General features: G+C 39.3%; 1 protein-coding gene and 1 long non-coding RNA gene across 5 annotated transcripts; both read left to right on the forward strand.

The window, feature by feature from the left end:
• Positions 1-695: 695 nt before the first annotated feature.
• LOC126828682 (sigma non-opioid intracellular receptor 1) lies at positions 696-8,102 on the forward strand. The gene is made up of 4 exons (XM_050558612.2): positions 696-946; positions 2,666-2,866; positions 3,854-3,946; positions 4,367-8,102. The coding sequence occupies exons 1-4, from the start codon at positions 811-813 to the stop codon at positions 4,609-4,611; spliced, it is 675 nt and encodes a 224-aa protein (XP_050414569.1). The 5' UTR covers positions 696-810; the 3' UTR covers positions 4,612-8,102.
• Positions 8,103-9,301: 1,199 nt separating this feature from the next.
• LOC126828683 (uncharacterized) lies at positions 9,302-17,073 on the forward strand. Of its 4 annotated transcripts, none has more exons than XR_007683191.2 (5): positions 9,302-9,445; positions 12,164-12,351; positions 12,825-12,985; positions 14,230-14,339; positions 16,455-17,073. It is a non-coding gene; the product is annotated as an uncharacterized LOC126828683 (long non-coding RNA). The 4 variants fall into 4 exon arrangements; XR_007683192.1 differs by having other exon boundaries at positions 9,324-9,453; XR_007683194.1 differs by lacking the exon at positions 9,302-9,445 and adding an exon at positions 9,502-9,539.
• Positions 17,074-21,022: the final 3,949 nt, after the last annotated feature.

The raw sequence follows: 21,022 nt of genomic DNA on the forward strand, positions 1-21,022 counted from the left end.
TGGTCATCGTGGTAATCCATTAAATAGCCTGATCAAAGTCAATTTCGTGCGTGCAGATTACTGATTAGTCAACGGAAATTAGACAGAGAGGTTAATCTGTGCTCAACATACACATGTAAAAGTGATTGTTGGATTTTGTAATAAAAGTAGGCTGTAGTTCCAATGTCCGGGTCAAATTTCCCTCATAGCACACTGTATGGCTTATATTCGTCTTCATTAGCCAAATCAGACTATCTGGAGCAGAACTGTAGGACGTTAAACCACATTTCATTTTTTCAATATGTTTCAGAAAAAAAAATATGACTGGGACTCTTGTAAACTCCTTCGTCCAGTATACAAAAATGATATGGCTAAAAATTCGTTTTTTAATAAAATTTTATTTTATTCACAACAGAGAAGAGAAAAAAATTATGAACCATTAAAAGCTGACGTGTTCGTCAGTTCCTGGCCATATGGCATGGGTATCTCACAAGCTCACAGTCAGTTGTTCTAGCTTAAATTTCCTAAACTAACACCAAAATTACGTTACCATGTGAACAGGAATGGACTTGATAAAGTCTGGAACCAGTGGCATAATATAATCCATCGTAATTCGACTTTAACCGCAAAGACAAAATTTTATAAAATCTGTTATGACTGAAATAGGAAGTAGTAACTCTTTAGAAAAGAAGGATAAAACGGTACAGTCAGTTGCATTAAAATTTCGGATTACCAGATAAAATAAACGTAAAACGAAGCGGCTGTTACGAAATTGTGTATTTGTAATATAGATAAAACGAAACGCAAAATAGAGTCAAAACAAAGATAAAGATGGCGATGTTGAGAGCGGTAGTCAAGTGGATCCTTGTTCTATGTTTTGCGATTTTTTGCATTCAGTATTGGCTGGACCATAAATCTTTTGTATTTTCCCATGATGAAATAGCTGCCATTACTAAAAATCACATTGGTAAGATTAGTGTAATATAAATATTCCATGAAAATTTGAACACAAATAATTTGAGTGTGGATGGGTCGGTGTGATAACATGACCTATATATAATTATCAGGTGATATGATTAAATCCATAAGTGCAGATATATATTATTAATAGAGAATGAATTATATATGTAGGTCATTAATAGTACACATGTAAGTGCAGGGGCACTGAACCACACATTATTTACACAAAAACAAATATACGGACAAGACATATAACGCAGAAATCATAAACAAACGTACAATTCAAATAAAGTGAATAGATCTGGGGGCTAGTCGTAAGCGTCCACTACGCTGTACAGCCTGTAATGACACAGACTTCACTCAAATTTGAAAACAATTGGGAATAAAACCCAGAGAAACCATTGTGTAATGCCAGCATGAGTCAGATCTGCTATATGTTACAAGAAATAACATACAGCAGCGGTGGCTCACTTCCGAAATGACATAGTTTGTGTCGAGTGGATGTTAAACCCCATTATTTTCTCACTGAGTAGGACGTTGGTGTTTAACGTGGATGTCCCATGTTTGATTCCCTGCTTGGCCGAGAAAGTTCATAGGAATTTTCTGGCATGGTTTCCCGGGGTGTAAGATTGAGGGTCTGACAGGGGACAATGTATAGTTGTTTGGATGGGATGAAAAACCGTGGTCCCGTGTACACATTGGCGTGCAGGTAAAAGAAGCCCTTAACAGATGGAATTCAAAATAAGAGTAAAGTAGGCTGTAGCACCGCTGTCCGTGCAAAATTTCCCTCATATAGCCCAGTAGGAGCAGAACAGTAGGACGTTAAACCCCATTTCATTTCATTTCATTTTGTCATATTATTATATATAACTAAAGTTAAAATCCGATTGGCTTTAAATTTAAACACAGTGTTTAAGGTCATGAGACGAAGAAGCCTATTGATTTTCAACGATATCTGATAATTACTGCCAGAGTTATGGCTCTTGATCACTTAGAAAAACCTTGTGGACACTCTTTCCAGTTTCTCGTGTTTCTATAGGACTTTTTTTATAAGGGCTGTCCAACAAGTTGGTTCTATCTGGGTTCTCCAGTTTGCCCCAAACGCTAAACACATGTGCCCGCAATCGAATTATTGAAATAAACAAACTTGAACCCGGAGGTGCAATGTAGTCCCGAAATGACATGGTTTGTGTCAAGAAACCCCATCTCCCTCTCTCTCTCTCTCTCTCTCTCTCTCTCGAGGGGTGGATGGCGCTATATCATAAAGTCTGTCATTGAGTCGACTGGCATGGTTTCGAATCCCCGGTTGTACGTGACAAGGAGTAGGGTCGCCTGTCCAACCTCGTGGGTTTTCTCCGGGTCCTCCGGTTTCCTCCCACTGCTAAAGACCCCTACGCGCAAGCGAATTATTGAAAAAATTAAACCATATGTTAGTCCCGAAATGACCTAGTTTGTGTCGAGTGGACTTTAAACCCTATTTCTCTCTCTCTCTCTCTCCCTCTCTCTCTCTCTCTCTCTTGAAGGAGCATATTGTCCTGGGTAAGAGTGAACTTTGAACTTTCTCTCTAAAAACACCATGCCATAATTTCAGTCAAATATAGTTGCAACTATTATTGACGATAAAGTTAGGCTATGTTCCAAAAAAGTCTGACAATTAATGTGTTACTATCTAAAGAACAAACATATTAAAGGATCTAAATCTCTAACTCAATATTCTATATTTTAGGTTCATCAGCAGAGAAATCCTTCCAAAATGTTTTAAAAGAATTGCGAAAGAAATATCGTGGTCATATTTTACCCGATAAAGATCTACAATGGATATTTATGAATGCTGGTGGTTGGATGGGGCAGATGTACGTCGTTCACGCCTCTCTTACAGAATATCTCCTTTTCTTCGGAACAGCCATCGAGACAACCGGACATTCAGGTAATATATAGGCCTAACTCAGGAATTATAAATTTTATAAACCAAACTATTAACATAATCCCCACTTACTTCCACAAAGGCTAATATTTAAGAGTCATTCCATGAGAAAACCATACAAAATCATGCAAAGGCAAATAGATGGGTGATGTCGGAAGTTTTGATTCATATTTTCAGGATTTCGAGGTATACGTAGGTGTTTTAGCCAATTTTCAACAAAGTTTTAGTCCTTTTTAGGGAAGTGAGTTTATCAAAACATTGATCTTCCTCTTTCAAAATTACATGATGACAGACTTCAGTCCCTTCATTTAAGGGGGGGGGGGATGGCTGAGTGGTTAGCACGTCCGCGCTTCATCACAAGTTCTGTCATTAAGTCAACTGACGGGGTTTCGAATCCTCGGTTGTACGCGACAAGGAGTAGGGTCGCCTGTCCAACGTTGTGGGTTTTCTCCGGGTCCTCCGGTTTCCTCCCACTGCTGAAGACCCCTATGCGCAAGCGAATTATTGAAATAGAATTAAACCATGTGTTTGTCTCGAAATGACCTAGTTTGAGTGGACGTTAAACTCCATTTCTCTCTCTCTCACTTATTTAAGGGTTGCCATTTGTCAAGAAAAATGGGCTCACATTGCGTGCATACGCAACTCTTGCTGTGGGTCTTAGATAAATTCGCGTAATGTAGGAGGGGACCATGTTTATCTATATCGGCAATAAAATTATTTCCAGCGGATCTGATTCTCATTTGGAAAACTACCTAAATTGGTACTTTTTTTGTATGTATTTTAGTCAATTTTCAGCAAGGAGATTTGTTTTGACAGGTAGTTGACTCTGACAGGTATTAATAGGTAGATATGATTCGGATACAGGTAGATATTGTAGCAATAGGTAGATATTGTTTGGATACAGGTAGTTTTTGTGGTAATTGGTAGATATTGTATTAACAGGTAGATATTGTAGTGTTTTGACAGGTAGATATTATTTTGTATTAACAGGTAGATATTGGGCTAATATAAGTGATACAGTATTAACTGGTACCTTTAGACAATGGCATGAAGGAGAATTAACCTACAAGACTTATAAACCAGGTAGGTTCCTTCTTATTACGGGGGCGGTAGGATGGCCTAGTGGTCTAGATTGTCATGCTTCAAACTCTACCTGGCCGGTCACCTCTGTCTTACCTTGAATGGTTAAATGTGCGTGTACTCGTTTCCGCAGAAGGTCTGTCATTGAGTCAAGTGGCGTGGTTTTCTCTGGGTCCTCCGGTTTCCTCCCACTGCTAAAGACCCCTAAGTGCAAGCGAATTATTGAAAGTTCGTATGAACGTAAAATAACCCTTGACAGTTGGAATTTGAAAAAAGTGTAGGCCGTAGCACTTCTGTCCAGGCAAAATTTGCCTCATAGGATCATGTATGATGTATGCACATCTTCATTAGCCATGCTAGTGCAGAGAAGTAGGACATTATGGCTATATAAATAACTGAAAATGTTTTGTACGTTTTGTTTAGGTGAAACAGTTTACCATTATTGGGGAGAGGCTACTGCTGTATCATGGACTGACAACACGTGGATGGTGGAATATGGACGAGGTTTTATACCATCAACGCTAGGATTTGCGCTATCAGACACATTCTTTAGCACTCAGGATTATCTTTCCTTGTTTTATATTTTAAGAATTTACGCTAAAGCTCTTCTACAGGAGGGTGGATTTTATTTCATCGAATTAAAAGATTATCTCAAACAAGCTTTATGATGAAATATTATTTAGTTTGCATGTTTGTGTCTGGACAAAAACCATGTAAAGAATAGATTGTCCAGTCTCTTTATGAAAAAATATTAATTAATTGTTTGCGTCTGGACGAAAACAGCGTAGAGAATAGATTGTCCAGTCTCTTTATGATGCAATATTTTTTAGTAGTTTGCATCTGTTTTGTGATACTCCTGGTAGATTAATTAAACCTTTTAAATTTTATTAAATGGAAGCAGAATAACTACTTAACAAAATTCTTGAAGTATGCTTAGTGTTTTCGACTAAAATCGTTGATTTAGGACTTAAAATGTCGGTCAACTAGCTTAGTGTCTGTTTTCAAGCGAAGCTAACTGTAGACAAGACAGGGTAAGTTTAGTATGATAATTTAGTTTGTATGTATAGTTCGGGACAAAAAAAAAAATGTATTATTTTTTTGTCCTAGTTATAGAGGATAGAATGTCCAGTCTCTTTTTGATGAAATCTAGTTTGTATGTTTACGTCTGGTTGAAAAAAAGTATTATATTTTGTTCTCCGGGTTCCTCATTCCTTGAAAATTGAAACTAAATTATTTTAAAAATGCAGCCTTTTCATTGGCTAAAAGCTAAATTATGTACTATGATTTTAACCAATGAAAAACCAGCACCCTTAAGATATTTTAGTTTCAATTTTCACGAATAAGGCCCCTGGTAGAAAATAGAATGACCAATCTCCGTTTGATTAAATATCACTGCAGAATTGATGTTATACGCCATACAAATAAATGTTTTTTACTACCGGTATTGAAAATAATGATCATGTATCTATATATAGCAACCCATTAATAGTACATTTACTACTAGATGTTATAATAACACCATGGAGCAGGCGGATTCATGTGACCTCATTGTTTACGCTACAGTATTTGTTTTCCTGTACATTCATTACGAACTGGTCAAAATATGGTTCTCTTACCAAGGAAACGCTTAGCCGAGTTTTTACTTGCGACGCCAGGTGGGAATCCCTTCAGCGAGGACGCCCATTATGTATGTATGTGACCATTATTGTAAACTAATGTTTAGTATGTGTTAGGAATTATATAGTAGAGCAGTAACAATTTCATTGTTCAATGCTTTGGGAAAAGATAACTTTGATTCTAACTGATGGAGAGGGATGAAACTTAATTAGTGTACGTTAGTTTCCTTACAAGGTACTTCAAAACCTTGACTGAGTTTGATAGTCAACATTTTCTGCTTAGACTAAGTATAGATAATCAGTTTGATTGCTTAATACTTTTGAAAGAGATAAATGTGTATTTAATTAATATGTGTATTCTATTTATTTGGGATTTCGGTTGGATTGTTAAAATTTAGATATGACATCACCCTATGATTTTCAATATGACAGTCTTACTTTATTGAATATACTAGATAAAATATTGGACCTGCGTGATGATATCATTGTACAGGATAGTGTTTCATCCAATCTGATTAAAAAACAGATCTATATTTCGTTAAGTTATTTTATACTTTCGATGGCCTCCACTACACGAAGATATGACGGGTTGAAGCGATAGGTCGTGTCAGAGGTCACAGGAGCAGTTTTGACTCTATGATGTCAGACATTTGATTAACCAATCAGCATTGATGTTACTAGTAGATTACCCACAGTTCCGTAGAAAACACGCCTAAAGCTTGCCGTAACAGACAGTTTCATTAGCTATTCCCTCACATCATTCAGAACACGTCAATGATAACAACTCTTCCAGATTCTAGTGTAGTAATTAAAAGTAAAACGAAATTTTGAACTATAAAAATGAAAAGAAATAGGATCTGTGTTTTAATCAGATAGTGTTTCATTTTAAGTTGTTTAATGGTCATGAGCGAGATATCATGCAGTATCAATAATTTATTTAATGGTCATGAGCGAGATATCATGCAGTATCAATACATTATTTAATGGTCATGAGCGAGATATCATGCAGTATCAATACATTATTTAATATCTCGCTCTCGACCATTAAACAATACATAAAATACAGATGTGACATCATCCTTTTAACGGTACGGGCTATGTGCTAAGCATACATTATTTATACTAGTTGAAATTTTGGACTCCCATGACATATTTCATTGCTAAGCATGCCCAAGTGTCTGTATCTTAAGTAGTTTAATGGTCTCAAGCTTAAGACATTGGGTGATATATTGCAATAAAAGCTTGGGACTCGCGTACCTCATATTGTTTCAATATGTCTCGCAATGTCTCGCTCTTCACCATTAAACAACACATAATTTGGGTTTTAACACTTGAGTGACACATCGAAACGCATCGCACAAGAGTGGGAACTTAGCATAACTGACTCGCTAGTAAACGTTATGCATATAAAATGACAACTCACATCTGTATATGACAGACATTTAATTTGTTAAAGTCATTTTTTCATAAGTGAACAATATCAACTTTAGAATATATACAATTACGCTTATCAAAGATCCAAGAACCACTATTGTAATATGGTCGACCCATTTGTCAGATTGACTTGATATTGCTCAATTATGTTACTAAATACAGTATGGAGAATTAATCTAATTAATTAAAAAATTTACTTGTAAATATTCCCGCTTTGAGTAGAAGATAAACAGTAGAATGTTAATTAAACCCCATTTCATTTCATTTTTCATATAACATAGTTATCTCCCTTGGTCCAGAGTTATGTGCCTGCCTACCTAACTCTAGGTCTGGGGAGACAACTCTGCCATATGCAAATCAGGAATTGACAACTGCGGTTCCCGGTAGCTCATTTTAGAAACCGTCTGAAGTTACTGCTCCTTAGACTACCTCAACCTTCCCTAGTCACAGAACTAGTCTACTGTTTTAAATAGTTCACACAACATTTATGATTGTATGCTCGAAGGGGGCAGTAGTTTCAGAAGGAGCAAGCTGATCATTGCATTAGTTTCAGATTATTGCATTAGTTTTCGCTGAATTAAATCAATCCGATTAAAACACAGATCTATATTTCGTTTCATTTTTTTTTTATACCTTTGATGGCCTACACTACATGAAGATCTGACTAGTTGCAGTGGAAGGTCGCGTCAGGGATTGTACGACCAGCTTTTGACTCTATGGCATCAGACATTGATTAATCAATCAACCTTGAACTTTCTAGTGGTTTATTCACTGTTCCATGCATCGCACACCAAAAACTTGCCGTAACATTGGCTAATCCCTCACTTCAATCAGAACAACTCTTCCAGATCCTAGTGTAGTAAAGACAAGTAAAACGAAATTTTGAACTATAAAAAACGAAATGAAATAGGATCTGTGTTTTAATCAGATTGAAATTAAATAGAATTGTATAATTTATGTATGAAGATTATATAGAATGATTTTACCAAATCGATACAACATACTTTATATATTCAATAATCGTTTATTCATCCAGTTGTGCCATGCAGACTAAAAAGTTTGCTCTTCAGGAACACATTATTTTGTTTCAGGTAAAATGATAATTTAAAATCAAAAAATAGTTTGTTATTGTTGTTCATTAGGATCTTCTGCATTGTCAGTGGGGGGCGGGGGGGGGGGAATTGGATGGCCGAATGGTTAAGATGGAGGGTTAGCATGTGCGCGCTGTATCGTAAGGTCTATCATTGAGTCAACTGGCGTGGTTTCGATTCCCCAGTTATATGTGACATAATTTGCTTGCTCGTAGGGGTCTTTAGCAGTGGGTGGAAACCCGGAGAAAACCCATGAGGTTGGACAGGCGACCCTACTCCTTGTCACGGAGAGAGAGAGAGAGAGAGAGAGAGAGAGAGAGAGAGCCGATATTTAAACGGCTTGTGATCGGCCAATAGATCACTGGTGGCAGAGAAATTACCGGGGTGTGGGTCCTGAGCAACAATTGCAGCAGATTCCCCACACTACCAAACCACTACACTATGTCGTGGCCAGAAACAGAAGAAGAAGTGCCACAGTAATATAATGTGGTTTGTGTAATTGTATGATCCCTTCCTTGGGCGTATTTATGCAAAACATATTATATATAGCCTAACATTTACACATAATATAGATATTATATATAGAAATGTTTTTATATAGTCAAACATATATTAGGGCCGACGGCAGAAATTCTTGATTGGGGAGGGGGGGGGGGGTGCTAGCATCCTAGGACTTTAGGTGGGGGTCCAGGGGCTGCCTAGATCCCGGAAGCTCCTGGACCTAGATCGTCAGAGAAGCTTTCTGAGCGATTTCCAAATAATATAATTACTCAGTAAATGGAGTGAAATTGTATACCTGTTCTAAATCCCTGACCATTCAAACCTAGTTGATGGTGGTTTCCTGCGATACTGAACTTGACAAATATATGCATAATAACACCAAGGCTGTCAACACTCTAGAGGTCACTTTTTAAATACTATTTTGATGAAACTGACAATGTATGTTTATAACCGAAAGATCTCGGTTTGTTTCGATATTGGTGTATATTGGATCGTCACTTTCTATATATACATTTTTAGCTTGTGCACCCTTAATTAGAGCTCACAGTTTTATTTGTTACACCATAAGTACGCTTAAATGCAAATCGAACTGCAACTGCCCCGAGCTTGTATATCTACATATCTGAATAGCATATGCAAGGTTACAGCTCAATCTTATGTACATAACGCGCTTGAATGATTTTGAATTAAATTATATTTGGTTTCTTAACATATAAATGTACAAAGGACTGTTGTTACCTGCTATTCAACGTGCGAAGTCATAAATAAAACGTACAAAGTGATATACACAGACCTGTCCCGGATGTGTTTTGATGATCATGTTATATATTGACTAGTATTTGTCTTCAACTGCGTCTTTAGTAAGTTGGTAGGTTTTTTTTTCTATATATTTGTTTTATATATTTACCTTTACGATATACATGACGGAATGGTCGCCGGACACGGGTTGATTGAGTAGGAGCGTACAAGTTTGGTAGACTCGGGTGCCCCTAAAGAAGTTTGAGGCCGCTGTTTTAGCTTCAGAGCCCTTTCTATTCTTCAGTCTATGTTGTTATTGATGACATGGTGTGATTATTTTGTCGATAAACTAGAGACATTAGGATCTGCAGTCAATTTTTCAGAAACGTTCTCGAGACAGTAGGGAGAGTGCTTCTGACTATTCATCTCTTCATTGGCTGTCAATTTCTTCCATGACTGTTCCTTCTTCCCTAGCTGTTCACCTCTTCTCTTGCTGTTTATTTCTTCCCTAGCTGTTCACCTCTTCTCTTGCTGTTTATTTCTTCCCTAGCTGTTCACCTCTTCTCTTGCTGTTTATTTCTTCCCTAGCTGTTCACCTCTTCTCTTGCTGTTTATTTCTTCCCTGGCTGTTCACCTCTTCTCTTGCTGTTTATTTCTTCCCTAGCTGTTCACCTCTTCTCTTGCTGTTTATTTCTTCCCTGGCTGTTCACCTCTTCTCTTGCTGTTTATTTCTTCCCTGGCTGTTCACCTCTTCTCTTGCTGTTTATTTCTTCCCTAGCTGTTCACCTCTTCTCTTGCTGTTTATTTCTTCCCTAGCTGTTCACCTCTTCTCTTGCTGTTTATTTCTTCCCTGGCTGTTCACCTCTTCTCTTGCTGTTTATTTCTTCCCTGGCTGTTCACCTCTTCTCTTGCTGTTTATTTCTTCCCTGGCTATTCACCTCTTCTCTTGCTGTTTATTTCTTCCCTAGCTGTTCACCTCTTCTCTTGCTGTTTATTTCTTCCCTAGCTGTTCACCTCTTCTCTTGCTGTTTATTTCTTCCCTGGCTGTTCACCTCTTCTCTTGCTGTTTATTTCTTCCCTAGCTGTTCACCTCTTCTCTTGCTGTTTATTTCTTTCCTTGATGTTCACCTCTTCTCTTGCTGTTTATTTCTTCCCTGGCTGTTCACCTCTTCTCTTGCTGTTTATTTCTTCCCTGGCTGTTCACCTCTTCTCTTGCTGTTTATTTCTTTCCTTGATGTTCACCTCTTCTCTTGCTGTTTATTTCTTCCCTGGCTGTTCACCTCTTCTCTTGCTGTTTATTTCTTCCCTGGCTGTTCACCTCTTCTCTTGCTGTTTATTTCTTCCCTGGCTGTTCACCTCTTCTCTTGCTGTTTATTTCTTCCCTGGCTATTCACCTCTTCTCTTGCTGTTTATTTCTTTTCTGGCTGTTCACCTCTTCTCTTGCTGTTTATTTCTTCCCTGGCTGTTCACCTCTTCTCTTGCTGTTTATTTCTTCCCTGGCTGTTCACCTCTTCTCTTGCTGTTTATTTCTTTCCTTGATGTTCACCTCTTTTCTTGCTGTTTATTTCTTCCCTGGCTGTTCACCTCTTCTCTTGCTGTTTATTTCTTCCCTGGCTGTTCACCTCTTCTCTTGCTGTTTATTTCTTCCCTGGCTATTCACCTCTTCTCTTGCTGTTTATTTCTTCCCTGGCTGTTCACCTCTTCTCTTGCTGTTTATTTCTTTCCTTGATGTTCACCTCTTTTCTTGCTGTTTATTTCTTCCCTGGCTGTTCACCTCTTCTCTTGCTGTTTATTTCTTCCCTGGCTGTTCACCTCTTCTCTTGCTGTTTATTTCTTCCCTGGCTGTTCACCTCTTCTCTTGCTGTTTATTTCTTCCCTAGCTGTTCACCTCTTCTCTTGCTGTTTATTTCTTCCCTGGCTGTTCACCTCTTCTCTTGGTGTTTATTTCTTCCCTGGCTGTTCACCTCTTCTCTTGCTGTTTATTTCTTCCCTGACTGTTCACCTCTTCTCTTGCTGTTTATTTCTTTCCTTGATGTTCACCTCTTTTCTTGCTGTTTATTTCTTCCCTAGCTGTTCACCTCTTCTCTTGCTGTTTAATTCTTCCCTGGCTGTTCACCTCTTCTCTTGCCGCCTTGTCTTATCTGGATGTTCACATCTTCTCTGGCTGTTCACCTCACGTCTGATTGTTCACTTTCTCTATATCTGTTCACCTCTTCTCTGGCTGTCCACGGTTTCATCGACTGTCCTCTTCGTCCCTGGTGGTTCAACATTTCTCTGACTGCCCGCTTCTTCCCTGACTGTTCACCTCTTCGCTAAATATCCACTACTTCCCTGACTGTTCACCTCTTACCCGGCTGCTCACTTCTTCCCTGACTGCTCACTTCTTCCCTGACAGTTCACCTCTTATCTGACTGTTCACCTCTTCTCTGGCTGTCCACTTCTTCCCTGAAAGTTCACTTCTTCCCTGACTGTCCACTTCTTCCCTGGCTGTCCACTTCTTCCCTGGCTGCCCACTTCTTCCCTGACTGTCCACTTCTTCCCTGACAGCTCACCTCTTATCTGACTGTTCACCTCTTCTCTGGCTGTCCACTTTTCCCCTGACTGTTCACCTCTTCTTGGATTGTTTAATTTTATATGATCTTACACCTTGAATATAATCAGTGGCGGATTAAGCTGAGGCGGCAGTTACTGGAGGGCCTATATAATTGCCATTCTGACATTTGTGCCTTTAATTAATTTCACATAAGCACCGTCAGGACCACATTTCCCTCGTAGCACTCTGCATGGTCTATGCCCGTCATCATTACGTCGAAGTTAAACCCAATTTCATTTTATTTCAGATGTTGCATGCTTTTGTTGGTAACATGTTATCTCCAGTGTTTGTTGTGCTGTTGTCTTTGATTGTCCTGGTAGCATCAGCTGTGGACAGTAGCAATTCAGGTTGTCAACTGACCAACCAGGAATATGGAAACGGTCTGGATTCTGAAAAAAGGGCATTTAATCAATTGAAGCCGCTGCTGGGGAAAAGGTATTTATTATCTTAAATCATTAATGGACTTTATGTGGACAGCTCAGATACATATATATAGTGGGATTATACAAATATATATGTCTCATATATATACAAAAACATTTTTATTATCCCCCGCTTTTCTAAGTACCGTATGCTTAGGGGCTATTAAAATGTGTTCGGTCGTCCATCTGTCTGTCCAGGACACACAATGGGAGAGTGATGAAACATGATTGTTTTCTACTTTGGCCTAGTATAAACAAACAGTTTGATGCTGGTAATTTTCTCAGGGTAATTATACAATTAATTAACATGCTTCATCGATTTATTTTGGGATTGCGACGGGAGACATCAGCCTCTTGAGATGACTTGTCATCGGGCTTTACTGCCTCATTCGCCTTGGGTGGTATCGCAGTTTCCTGCAAAACTTAAGCAGGGAGCCAAATTAAGAGTTAAACGACCGCTTCCATTTCCATGACTTGTTTTTGTAGGTTTACCACTACTGATGTGGAGAAGGAATATAGATATAGTGTTGGTATTTTCCGTGATGCTGTAGATGGATATAAAAATGTTGGTGTTTTGCAAGAAAGTTTAAAAGATAAAAGACGGCATGTTATAGGGTTGTATAACTCAGCACAGATAATGAGTGGTGGTAAGGTTGTTATTTAAGCATGCCTATCCGTCCGTATTTTGTTTCGTCGTCCGTCTACCATTTTTGTAAGTGGCTCAGTGAGTGGTCCCAAGTTCCATCTTGGTGCTGCGGTCGAGGAAGTTCTCCTGGATTTGCCGGTGTGGTTGCGTCTTGCCCGTGATGCATGACGGAGAGCCTGGCAATGAATAGCGGATAGTTGTTGGGATAGGACAAAACAACGAGGTCCCATGTACGACAAATAACCCTTGGCAGTTGAAATTCAAATTAAGAGTAGGCCGTAGTATCAATGTCCGGGCAAAATATCCCATATAGCATATTGCATGGCGTATGCTCCTCTTGGTCCAGTCAGTGCAGAACCTTAAGACCCATTTCTCTCTCTCTCTCTCCTCTTGGTCCAGTCAGTGCAAAACGTAAAAACCCATTTCATGATATACAAATGGTTAAAGTTTGGTCAAAGGTCACCAGATATATACTTACCTGGTAAATACATATATGCAACTTATTACTTAACTATAAAACATAACCATAAAATTCTATATTTCTTAACTGTTATAATCAATGTAAAGATTATGGTTTCGATAGAAGTCTATAAACCCTCAGTTTGATCTTCTTAAATGTTTATTTAGTCAATCGTAGTATATACTGGTTTCAGTTATGGTACACTGTGTATGGTTTCAATATTTGTTAATCTCGGTTAATCCCCTGTTTCATCTTTTAATTGTACAATAAGCCAATTCTAATATATACGATTATGCACCTTTGTTACATCAATAGCTTGTTATAGCTGCCCATGCTCACTCGCCTTGCATTCCATTGGATAGTTCGCACTGATGTTTGTATATATTCATATCTTTCTCATTTTTTATCTATTTGTGTATATGCTTGATAACGACTTGTGAAACCTTGTTGAAACGTCGCAGTGAAATAAACCATAGTAATTGTTATCCATAGAAGTGTGTTTTTGATTGGTTTTTGATTTGGTCATGAGATGTAAATAGGGCTAGCGCTATGGTGGCATAGAAATCTCCTGTGGCGAGATGGCGCAGTGTTATTTCAAGCATGCACCCCCTATTTCAAGCATTCATCCCCTATTTCAAGCATTCATCCCCTATTTCAGAGCCTTCCTGTAGATTTTAGTTCAAAATTATTAAGTTTTGAAATATTAAGTAAAACAACTTTCACTTTTTATTTATCATGTAAAACAAATTGATGTGGTCTCATTCCAACTTTCTATCTGTTTTCAGGTGATTGTGTCATGATTGAATATAAGCACGGTGAAAGGTATCATACACATTGCGACATGGAGGAGAAAAGGGCCATTATTATCATTAAATGTGACGAAACCGCTGACGATGTAAGTCGCATATTTGTTGTTAATGTCTCCAAGTCTTTAAGGCTCGGGATCCACGGTAGCTAAGTCGAGGTCGCGTGTTCGATCCCTGCATTGGTCCAGAAAGTTCATCGGGATTTTCCGACGGGGGGTTTCTCCCTTATCAGTGGTGGAGGACAGCTGTCTAGTCGTTCGGGTGGTACGAAAAACCAAGGTCCCGTGTATACATTGGCGTGCACGTAAAAGATCCCTTGACAGTTGGAATTCGGGTGTTCGATCCCTGCATTGGCCGAGGAAGTTCATTCAGATTTTCCAGCGTGGTCAGCCCTTGTCAGTGATGCAGGACGGAGGGCCTGACAGGGACAGCTGTCTAGCTGTTCGTATGGGACAACTGTTCGTATGGGACGAAAAACCGAGGTCCCGTGTACACATTGGCGTGCACGTAAAAGATCCCTTGGCAGTTGGAATTCGACATAAGACTAGGCCATAGTGCCGTTGCCCGGGCAAAATTTCCCTCATAGCACACTATATGGCGTATGCCCGTCTTCATTAGCCCAGTCAAAGCAGAACAGTAGGACGTTAAACCCAATTTTATTTCATAAAGGCTCGGTGCGTCTTTTGGATTTTGGTTAAACTGTCATATTTATCTCGACTCATCCACAATGAAGATGTGAGATTTCAATAAGGAGCTGGCAGTTCTGGCTGCAATAGTTTTAAAAAAGATAATGAAAGGGGGGTATATAGTCAAAATACTTTATTCTGAGCAAAGTTATGTCCGTTTGATGAATAGTGTAGTCTCGATTGTCATTGCTACTTCTGTTAAGATAATAATTAAAGTCTTGATTATCCAATTTTTTAGATTCAATTATTAACCGACGATTGTGTTTAAATCCGTTGGTTATCACAACCACCCGGTGATCTAGAGAGTTGATTATGGGCTTGACATGTAAATAAATGATTAATGATTTATATAACATTTAAAACACAACGAATAGATCTAATAGGCAGATTTAGCTCTTATTTCATGCATCTTTAACATTTAAACATACATTATGACGTCACATTAATAATGACGTAATTGTATTAATCATTATTAAACATACATTATGCAAGAGCTAAATCTACCAATTGCAGGTCTTTCTTTAGGCCTGAAATGTTATCTAAATTATTAATTAGACATTAATTAACCTATCCAGACCATAATCAACCATGGTATCGTTAGCCTGCGATGTTTATTGGATTATGATCCCATTTGCTGCTCGGTTCAGTTCATAGTGGATCAATTTGAATGAAATTTTCAGCAAATTACCTTTACACTATCTAGTTTTTAACTATTATATTGAGAACTGACAGCTCTTTATCTTATCTCCCATAATGTATCTTTAATGAAGAAAACAGAATTAATCAAGGCTAGATAATCTCACCGCTTGGATTCAATCGCATTTAAACATGACCCCCCCATCATGTTCCTCCGCTTCTAATAAACGATGGCGGCGCCTTTTAATGGTTACACACGAGCAGCATTGGTCCATGAAATTTCAATTCACCATAACTTTAGAAATACTGCGCGGAATGCGGCCATTTTTAGATTGATATTCCTATTAGAGATTAATTAGTTTCACAGTATATAGGGAATCCTATAGCGCTAAATGATGCGTCGTGTCCTTAATGTAGTTAACGGGTCGAGGCCGTGCAGAACAATAGGACGTTAAACCCTGTCGCATTTCATTGCAGGGCCTGGTTCATCTAGACTACCAATAATCAAAAGGGTTTAGGTCAGACTTATTATCTACCATTTTGAGCTTTGACAGCTCATAACATCTGTGTTGGTCACGAAGGCAAAATAAGTTTGTCTTCTCCCTTGTCGGTATTGCAGGATGGAGGGCTTGACAAGGAGTCGTGCTTGTCGTTCGAATGGGATAAAAAACTAAGTTCCTCGTAGTCTACATGTTTGGCGTGCATTTATTATAAACCTTTATAATTGGAATTCGGCGGAAACGCCATTGTTTTGGTCAGAATTTCCCATATAGCGCAAAGCGTGGCGCATACCCATCTTCATTACCCCGGTTGAGACTGACGAGTAGGACGTTAAACTCCATTTTACTTCATTTAAATTTTATGTATTTTCTTTGATTTTAGGATTTTCCTGACTTGAAAATTATAAATAAGGCTAAAAATAAAGTACATGGCTGTTATTATTTATTTGAAATTCGCCATAAAGCTGTTTGTAAAGTTCGTCCCGAATGGTATCATATTTATTATTACCAAGGCAACAGTCTGTCCTCTGAGGGTGCCATTGTTGGCTGTGCCAGATTTGTACATGTTATAGTTGCCATGCACCTTTTGTTCTCTGTATATTTATGAATTAAACCGTTTATTTTATCAATATTTGATTATCATGCATAACAATTTGAATTTTAGTTATTACAATTTTGGTTCTTAAAAATGTAAAATGTATGGAAACCGATAAGTACCCTCTCGCTCCTGCTTGCTTGCGTCAACGAGGTGCGAAGGCAAAGCCAGGAAGGCGTCAAAAATGTCCCCAATATCATTCCCTCTTGCCTTCCCTGCGCTACGAGTAACAGCAAGGAGCCGACAAGACAAGAAATAAACATGGTGGAGGCAAGAAGAAGCGAGCGGGTACTTATCAGCTTCCATAAAAATGTCCTGTTTTACATTTTGTATTTTGGATACACCTGCCTTCCTTATTTTGTAATTCCCTGCATTATCCGGATATTAATAAAATATTAATGTTTGATTCTGTATTTAATGACTATTTTCTTATTATAAACATATACAGATGTTATTATTATTCTATTGTCTTCTCTTATTAAAATTTCTGAGAAGGAGGCGGGTTGGATGGCCGAATGGTTACCATGTGCGCGCTGTATCATAAGGCCTGCCATTGAGTCATTTAGCGTGGTTTCGAATCCCCGGTTGTGCGTGACAAGGAAAAGGGTTGCCCGTCCAACCTCGTGGGTTTTCTCCGGGTCCTCCGGTTTCCTCCCACTGCTAAAGACCCCTACGCGCAGGCGAATTATTGAAATAAAATTGGACCTTATATAAATCATACGGTGGCTTAGTCTGTGTCGCTTAGTCTGTGTCGAGTGGACGTTGAACCCCATTTCTCTCTCTCTCTCTCTCTCTCCTCTCTCTCTCTCTTTCCTGACTGCAGAACGGAGGGCCTGACAAGGACAGCTGTCTAGTCCTTCGGATGATACAAAAAACCGAGGTCCCGTGTATATATTGGAATGCACGTAAAAGATCCCTTGGCAGTTGGAATTCGATATAAAAGTAGGAAATAGTGCCGCTGCCCGGGCAAAATTTCCCTCATAGCACACTGTATGGCGTGTGCTATGAGGGAAATTTTGCCCGGGCAAAGTATAGGAGCAGAACAGTAGGACGTTAAACCCCATTTCATTTCATTTCTCTCTCCTGACAGTATCTAGGCCAGTTTTCTACTGTTTTCTGTTGGAGCCGCGGTGGCTCACTAACCAGAAGGTCCTGAATTGTTCGCTTCTGGATTTTACCCCGCGTTTTTCCATGTCAGTGACGAAGAACGGATGGCCCAGAAAGGGACATGAAAGAACCCTTGACAGTTGGCCATAGAGTAGGCCATAGTGTCCGAGTAGACCATAGTGACACTGTGCCCCTTTAGCCCAGTCGATACAGACAAGTAGAACCATTGACGTCATCTATATATGACGTCAATGAGTAGAACGTTAAACCCCATTTCTTATTAACACTGTCCAGACATTATTTGGGTATCATTAATGATCGTGTGCTTGGTCGTCTGATTCGAGTTACTTGATAATTACGGTCCTGATAAACAGGGTCCTGGTCCTGATAAACCTGGTCCTGATCCTGATAAACCTGGTCCTGATAAACACGGTCCTGCAAACCCAGTCCTGGTCCTGCAAACCCGGTCCTGGTCCTGATAAACACAGTCCTGATCCTGAAAAAACGGTCCTGATCCTGCAAAACCCGGTCCGTATAAACATGTTCCTGATAAACGTTTTAAAAACGAAGCAATCAACCGCAAACTCCAACTGCTCGCTAGAAAAGAACAACAGAAACGAGTCCACCTTCGACTTGGACAACCCGAGGGTTTCCATTGAGCTTCAACAAGTTCCGCGGTTATGGTTGGCTGAGAAATAGGGCGTGAAGTTTAATGTCCCAGATAGACTTAAAAAAACAATCCACCTCTGTTAATCCTTTGGGGTGCTACGACGAATTATCCTGTCAAGTTTCATTCAGCTCAGATTATTAAGTGAACTGTCAGTACAGGTAGCGCGGGAACCCAGTCGGCTGGGTGTTCGCTGACCAATTCTCCCAGGTTTGTCGTCAAGGGTATATTTTGGCAACCCACATTTTTGAGCTTTTGTTCATAGGTAATTTTGCATACTTCAAACTAGAGCTATTTGAGTATTGACCAGCAACCGAATCCATATAACATGTACACAGCCATGTATATTTCAGCCGTCTGCGGAGGCATTCTGGGAAGGACGGCAACCCGCCCTCATAAATGCATAAATGTCCTACTAGGGTATAAGGGTGTGTGTGGCTGTGTGTAATCCCTTATGAAAAGTCCTCATTTGTAGAAAAAAGAGCCCAGGAATTTGGAAAGAGATACCTGAAATACTTGGGTAAATGCCTGAAATAATTTGATCATATTCCTATTCCTCGAGTGTAACATTGTGTCCCCTTTCCTGCTACCCTTCTCTTGTTTCAACCAGATATTAATTGAGGTCATATTATTATTCAATGGATACGAAGGTGAATGTCAGTTATTGTGGAAAATGGAGTCACGGTGGTTAAGTGGGTAAGACGCTGGCTCGCTAGCCTGGAGGTCATCAGATTCAATCTAAAACATCATATTAAAAAGGATAACATCAAATGTTTGGCACTATTAAAGTTGAACATGTGCTTGACATTTGTTTAAGTAACGAATACTCAGCTAATTCCATACATCTTTCCATTATGACTCTGACTAAGTGAGTAAGACGTTGGCTCGCTAGCCGGGAGGTCGCGGGTTCGCTCCTTGCATTGGCCGAGAAAGTTCATCGGAATTTTCCGACGTGGTTACCCCTTGTCAGTGGTGCAGAACGGAGGGCCTGGCAAGGACAGATGTCTAGTCGTTCGGAAGGAACCAAAAATCCAAAGTCCCCTGTGTACAAATCTCTTGGCAGTTGGAATTCGATATAAGAGTAGGCCATAGCACACTGTATGGCATCTACACGTCTTCATTAGCCCAGTCGGAGCAGAACAGTAGGACGTTAAACCCCATTTCATTTAATTGCTGGTACTTCTGGGCCCTGACAACAGATGAGTAGTAACTGTACTTTGTACTTGTTTATCATTAGAACGAACTTGCCCTGGACTAAAAAGTGTCGTGGTTTGGCACAAATGTCTGGAGAAAACGACACAGGCTGATGTTTTGAGAGGTTTTGGGGATCCAACATCCAATCCATTTACACTGATGGCTTCCTGTTTAGGTTTCACAGCCGGATTAATATTTCCATAATATTTAGAATCAGTTAACCTTGTTGAATTTGGGAAATTGACCCCCCCCCCAAAAAAAAAACCCCCACATTAATCGGAAATTGCAAAACAGGCGACGACAACATTTTTAGCTGTTAGCATACCCAAGTTCAACACGCTAACCGTTACCATGAACCCTATTGACATTCATTCTGTCACCAGTAACCTTATTATTTAACGAAAAGAAAGTCTGTTGCTGGAAGTCCCGTTTAATGCTTTGTGAACTCAGGGCTAGTTAGCTCTGAACGTAGGTCTCATTACAGTACAGGCCGAGTGAAATGAGACCTAATGAAATGAGACCTACGTTCAGAGCTGAACTAACTCGGGGCCAGATTTATCAAGACAGATGGAGAGCCTTGTCAGGAATAGTATCAAGTCGTTAGGATGGGATGACAAACTGGTCCGTGTACAATTTGGCATGCAGAGTCGTACCCATGATTAAAGAACCCTGACCGTTAGAATTCCAATAAAGAGTAGACTAGCAAAATCTCCAACTGTACCCTGAATGGCATGACGTATATCTGTCTTAATTTATCCGGTTGGTGCAGAACGGTACATTTCATTTCATTTATAATACTATAAAAGAAATCAGGGAACCCGGGCATTATTACCCGACATAATGTCGTCAATAAGGCTAGGAGAAATTAGGTTAGAGTGTGGTGGCTGTTTTGAATAAATGAAATTGGGTTAGAGTACGCTGGCTGTTTTGAATAAATGAAATTGGGTTAGAGTGTGGTGGCTGTTTTGAATAAATGAAATTGGGTTGAGTATGGTGGCTGTTTTGAATAAATGAAATTGGGTTGAGTTTGGTGGCTGTTTTGAATAAAAGAAATTAGGAGTGTGATGGCTGTTTTGCCCAGGAGAAATGGGATCAGGAGTGTGATGACTGTTTTGCCAAGGAGAAATGGGATCAGAATGTGGTTGCTGATTTGAATAAAAGAAATCGGGTTATGGTGGGGTGGCTGTTTTGCCCAAGAGAAATCAGGTTAGGGCGTGTTGGTTGTTTTTCTCAAGAGAAATCGGACTGTTTCCGTCAATACAATATCAAACTTTATCAGTAAGGTTAATTAATTTTTACTAGTACTCCCAAATTCGGACCAAAATATATCAAGTAGTATATGTGTTTTGCCATGGACCTTATAATATAAGGTCCATGGTTTTGCTTG

Source organism: Patella vulgata, chromosome 7 (assembly GCF_932274485.2).
Source record: "Patella vulgata chromosome 7, xgPatVulg1.2, whole genome shotgun sequence".
Lineage (NCBI taxonomy): Eukaryota > Metazoa > Mollusca > Gastropoda > Patellidae > Patella > Patella vulgata.

Bases quoted from the DNA above. Each gene is read 5' to 3' on its own strand.
- LOC126828682 (XM_050558612.2), top strand. From the start codon at position 811: ATGGCGATGTTGAGAGCGGTAGTCAAGTGGATCCTTGTTCTATGTTTT. The intron at 2,867-3,853 runs GTAATATATAGG...TTGTATTAACAG, and splicing joins CGAGACAACCGGACATTCAG to GTAGATATTGGGCTAATATA. The intron at 3,947-4,366 runs GTAGGTTCCTTC...CGTTTTGTTTAG, and splicing joins CTACAAGACTTATAAACCAG to GTGAAACAGTTTACCATTAT.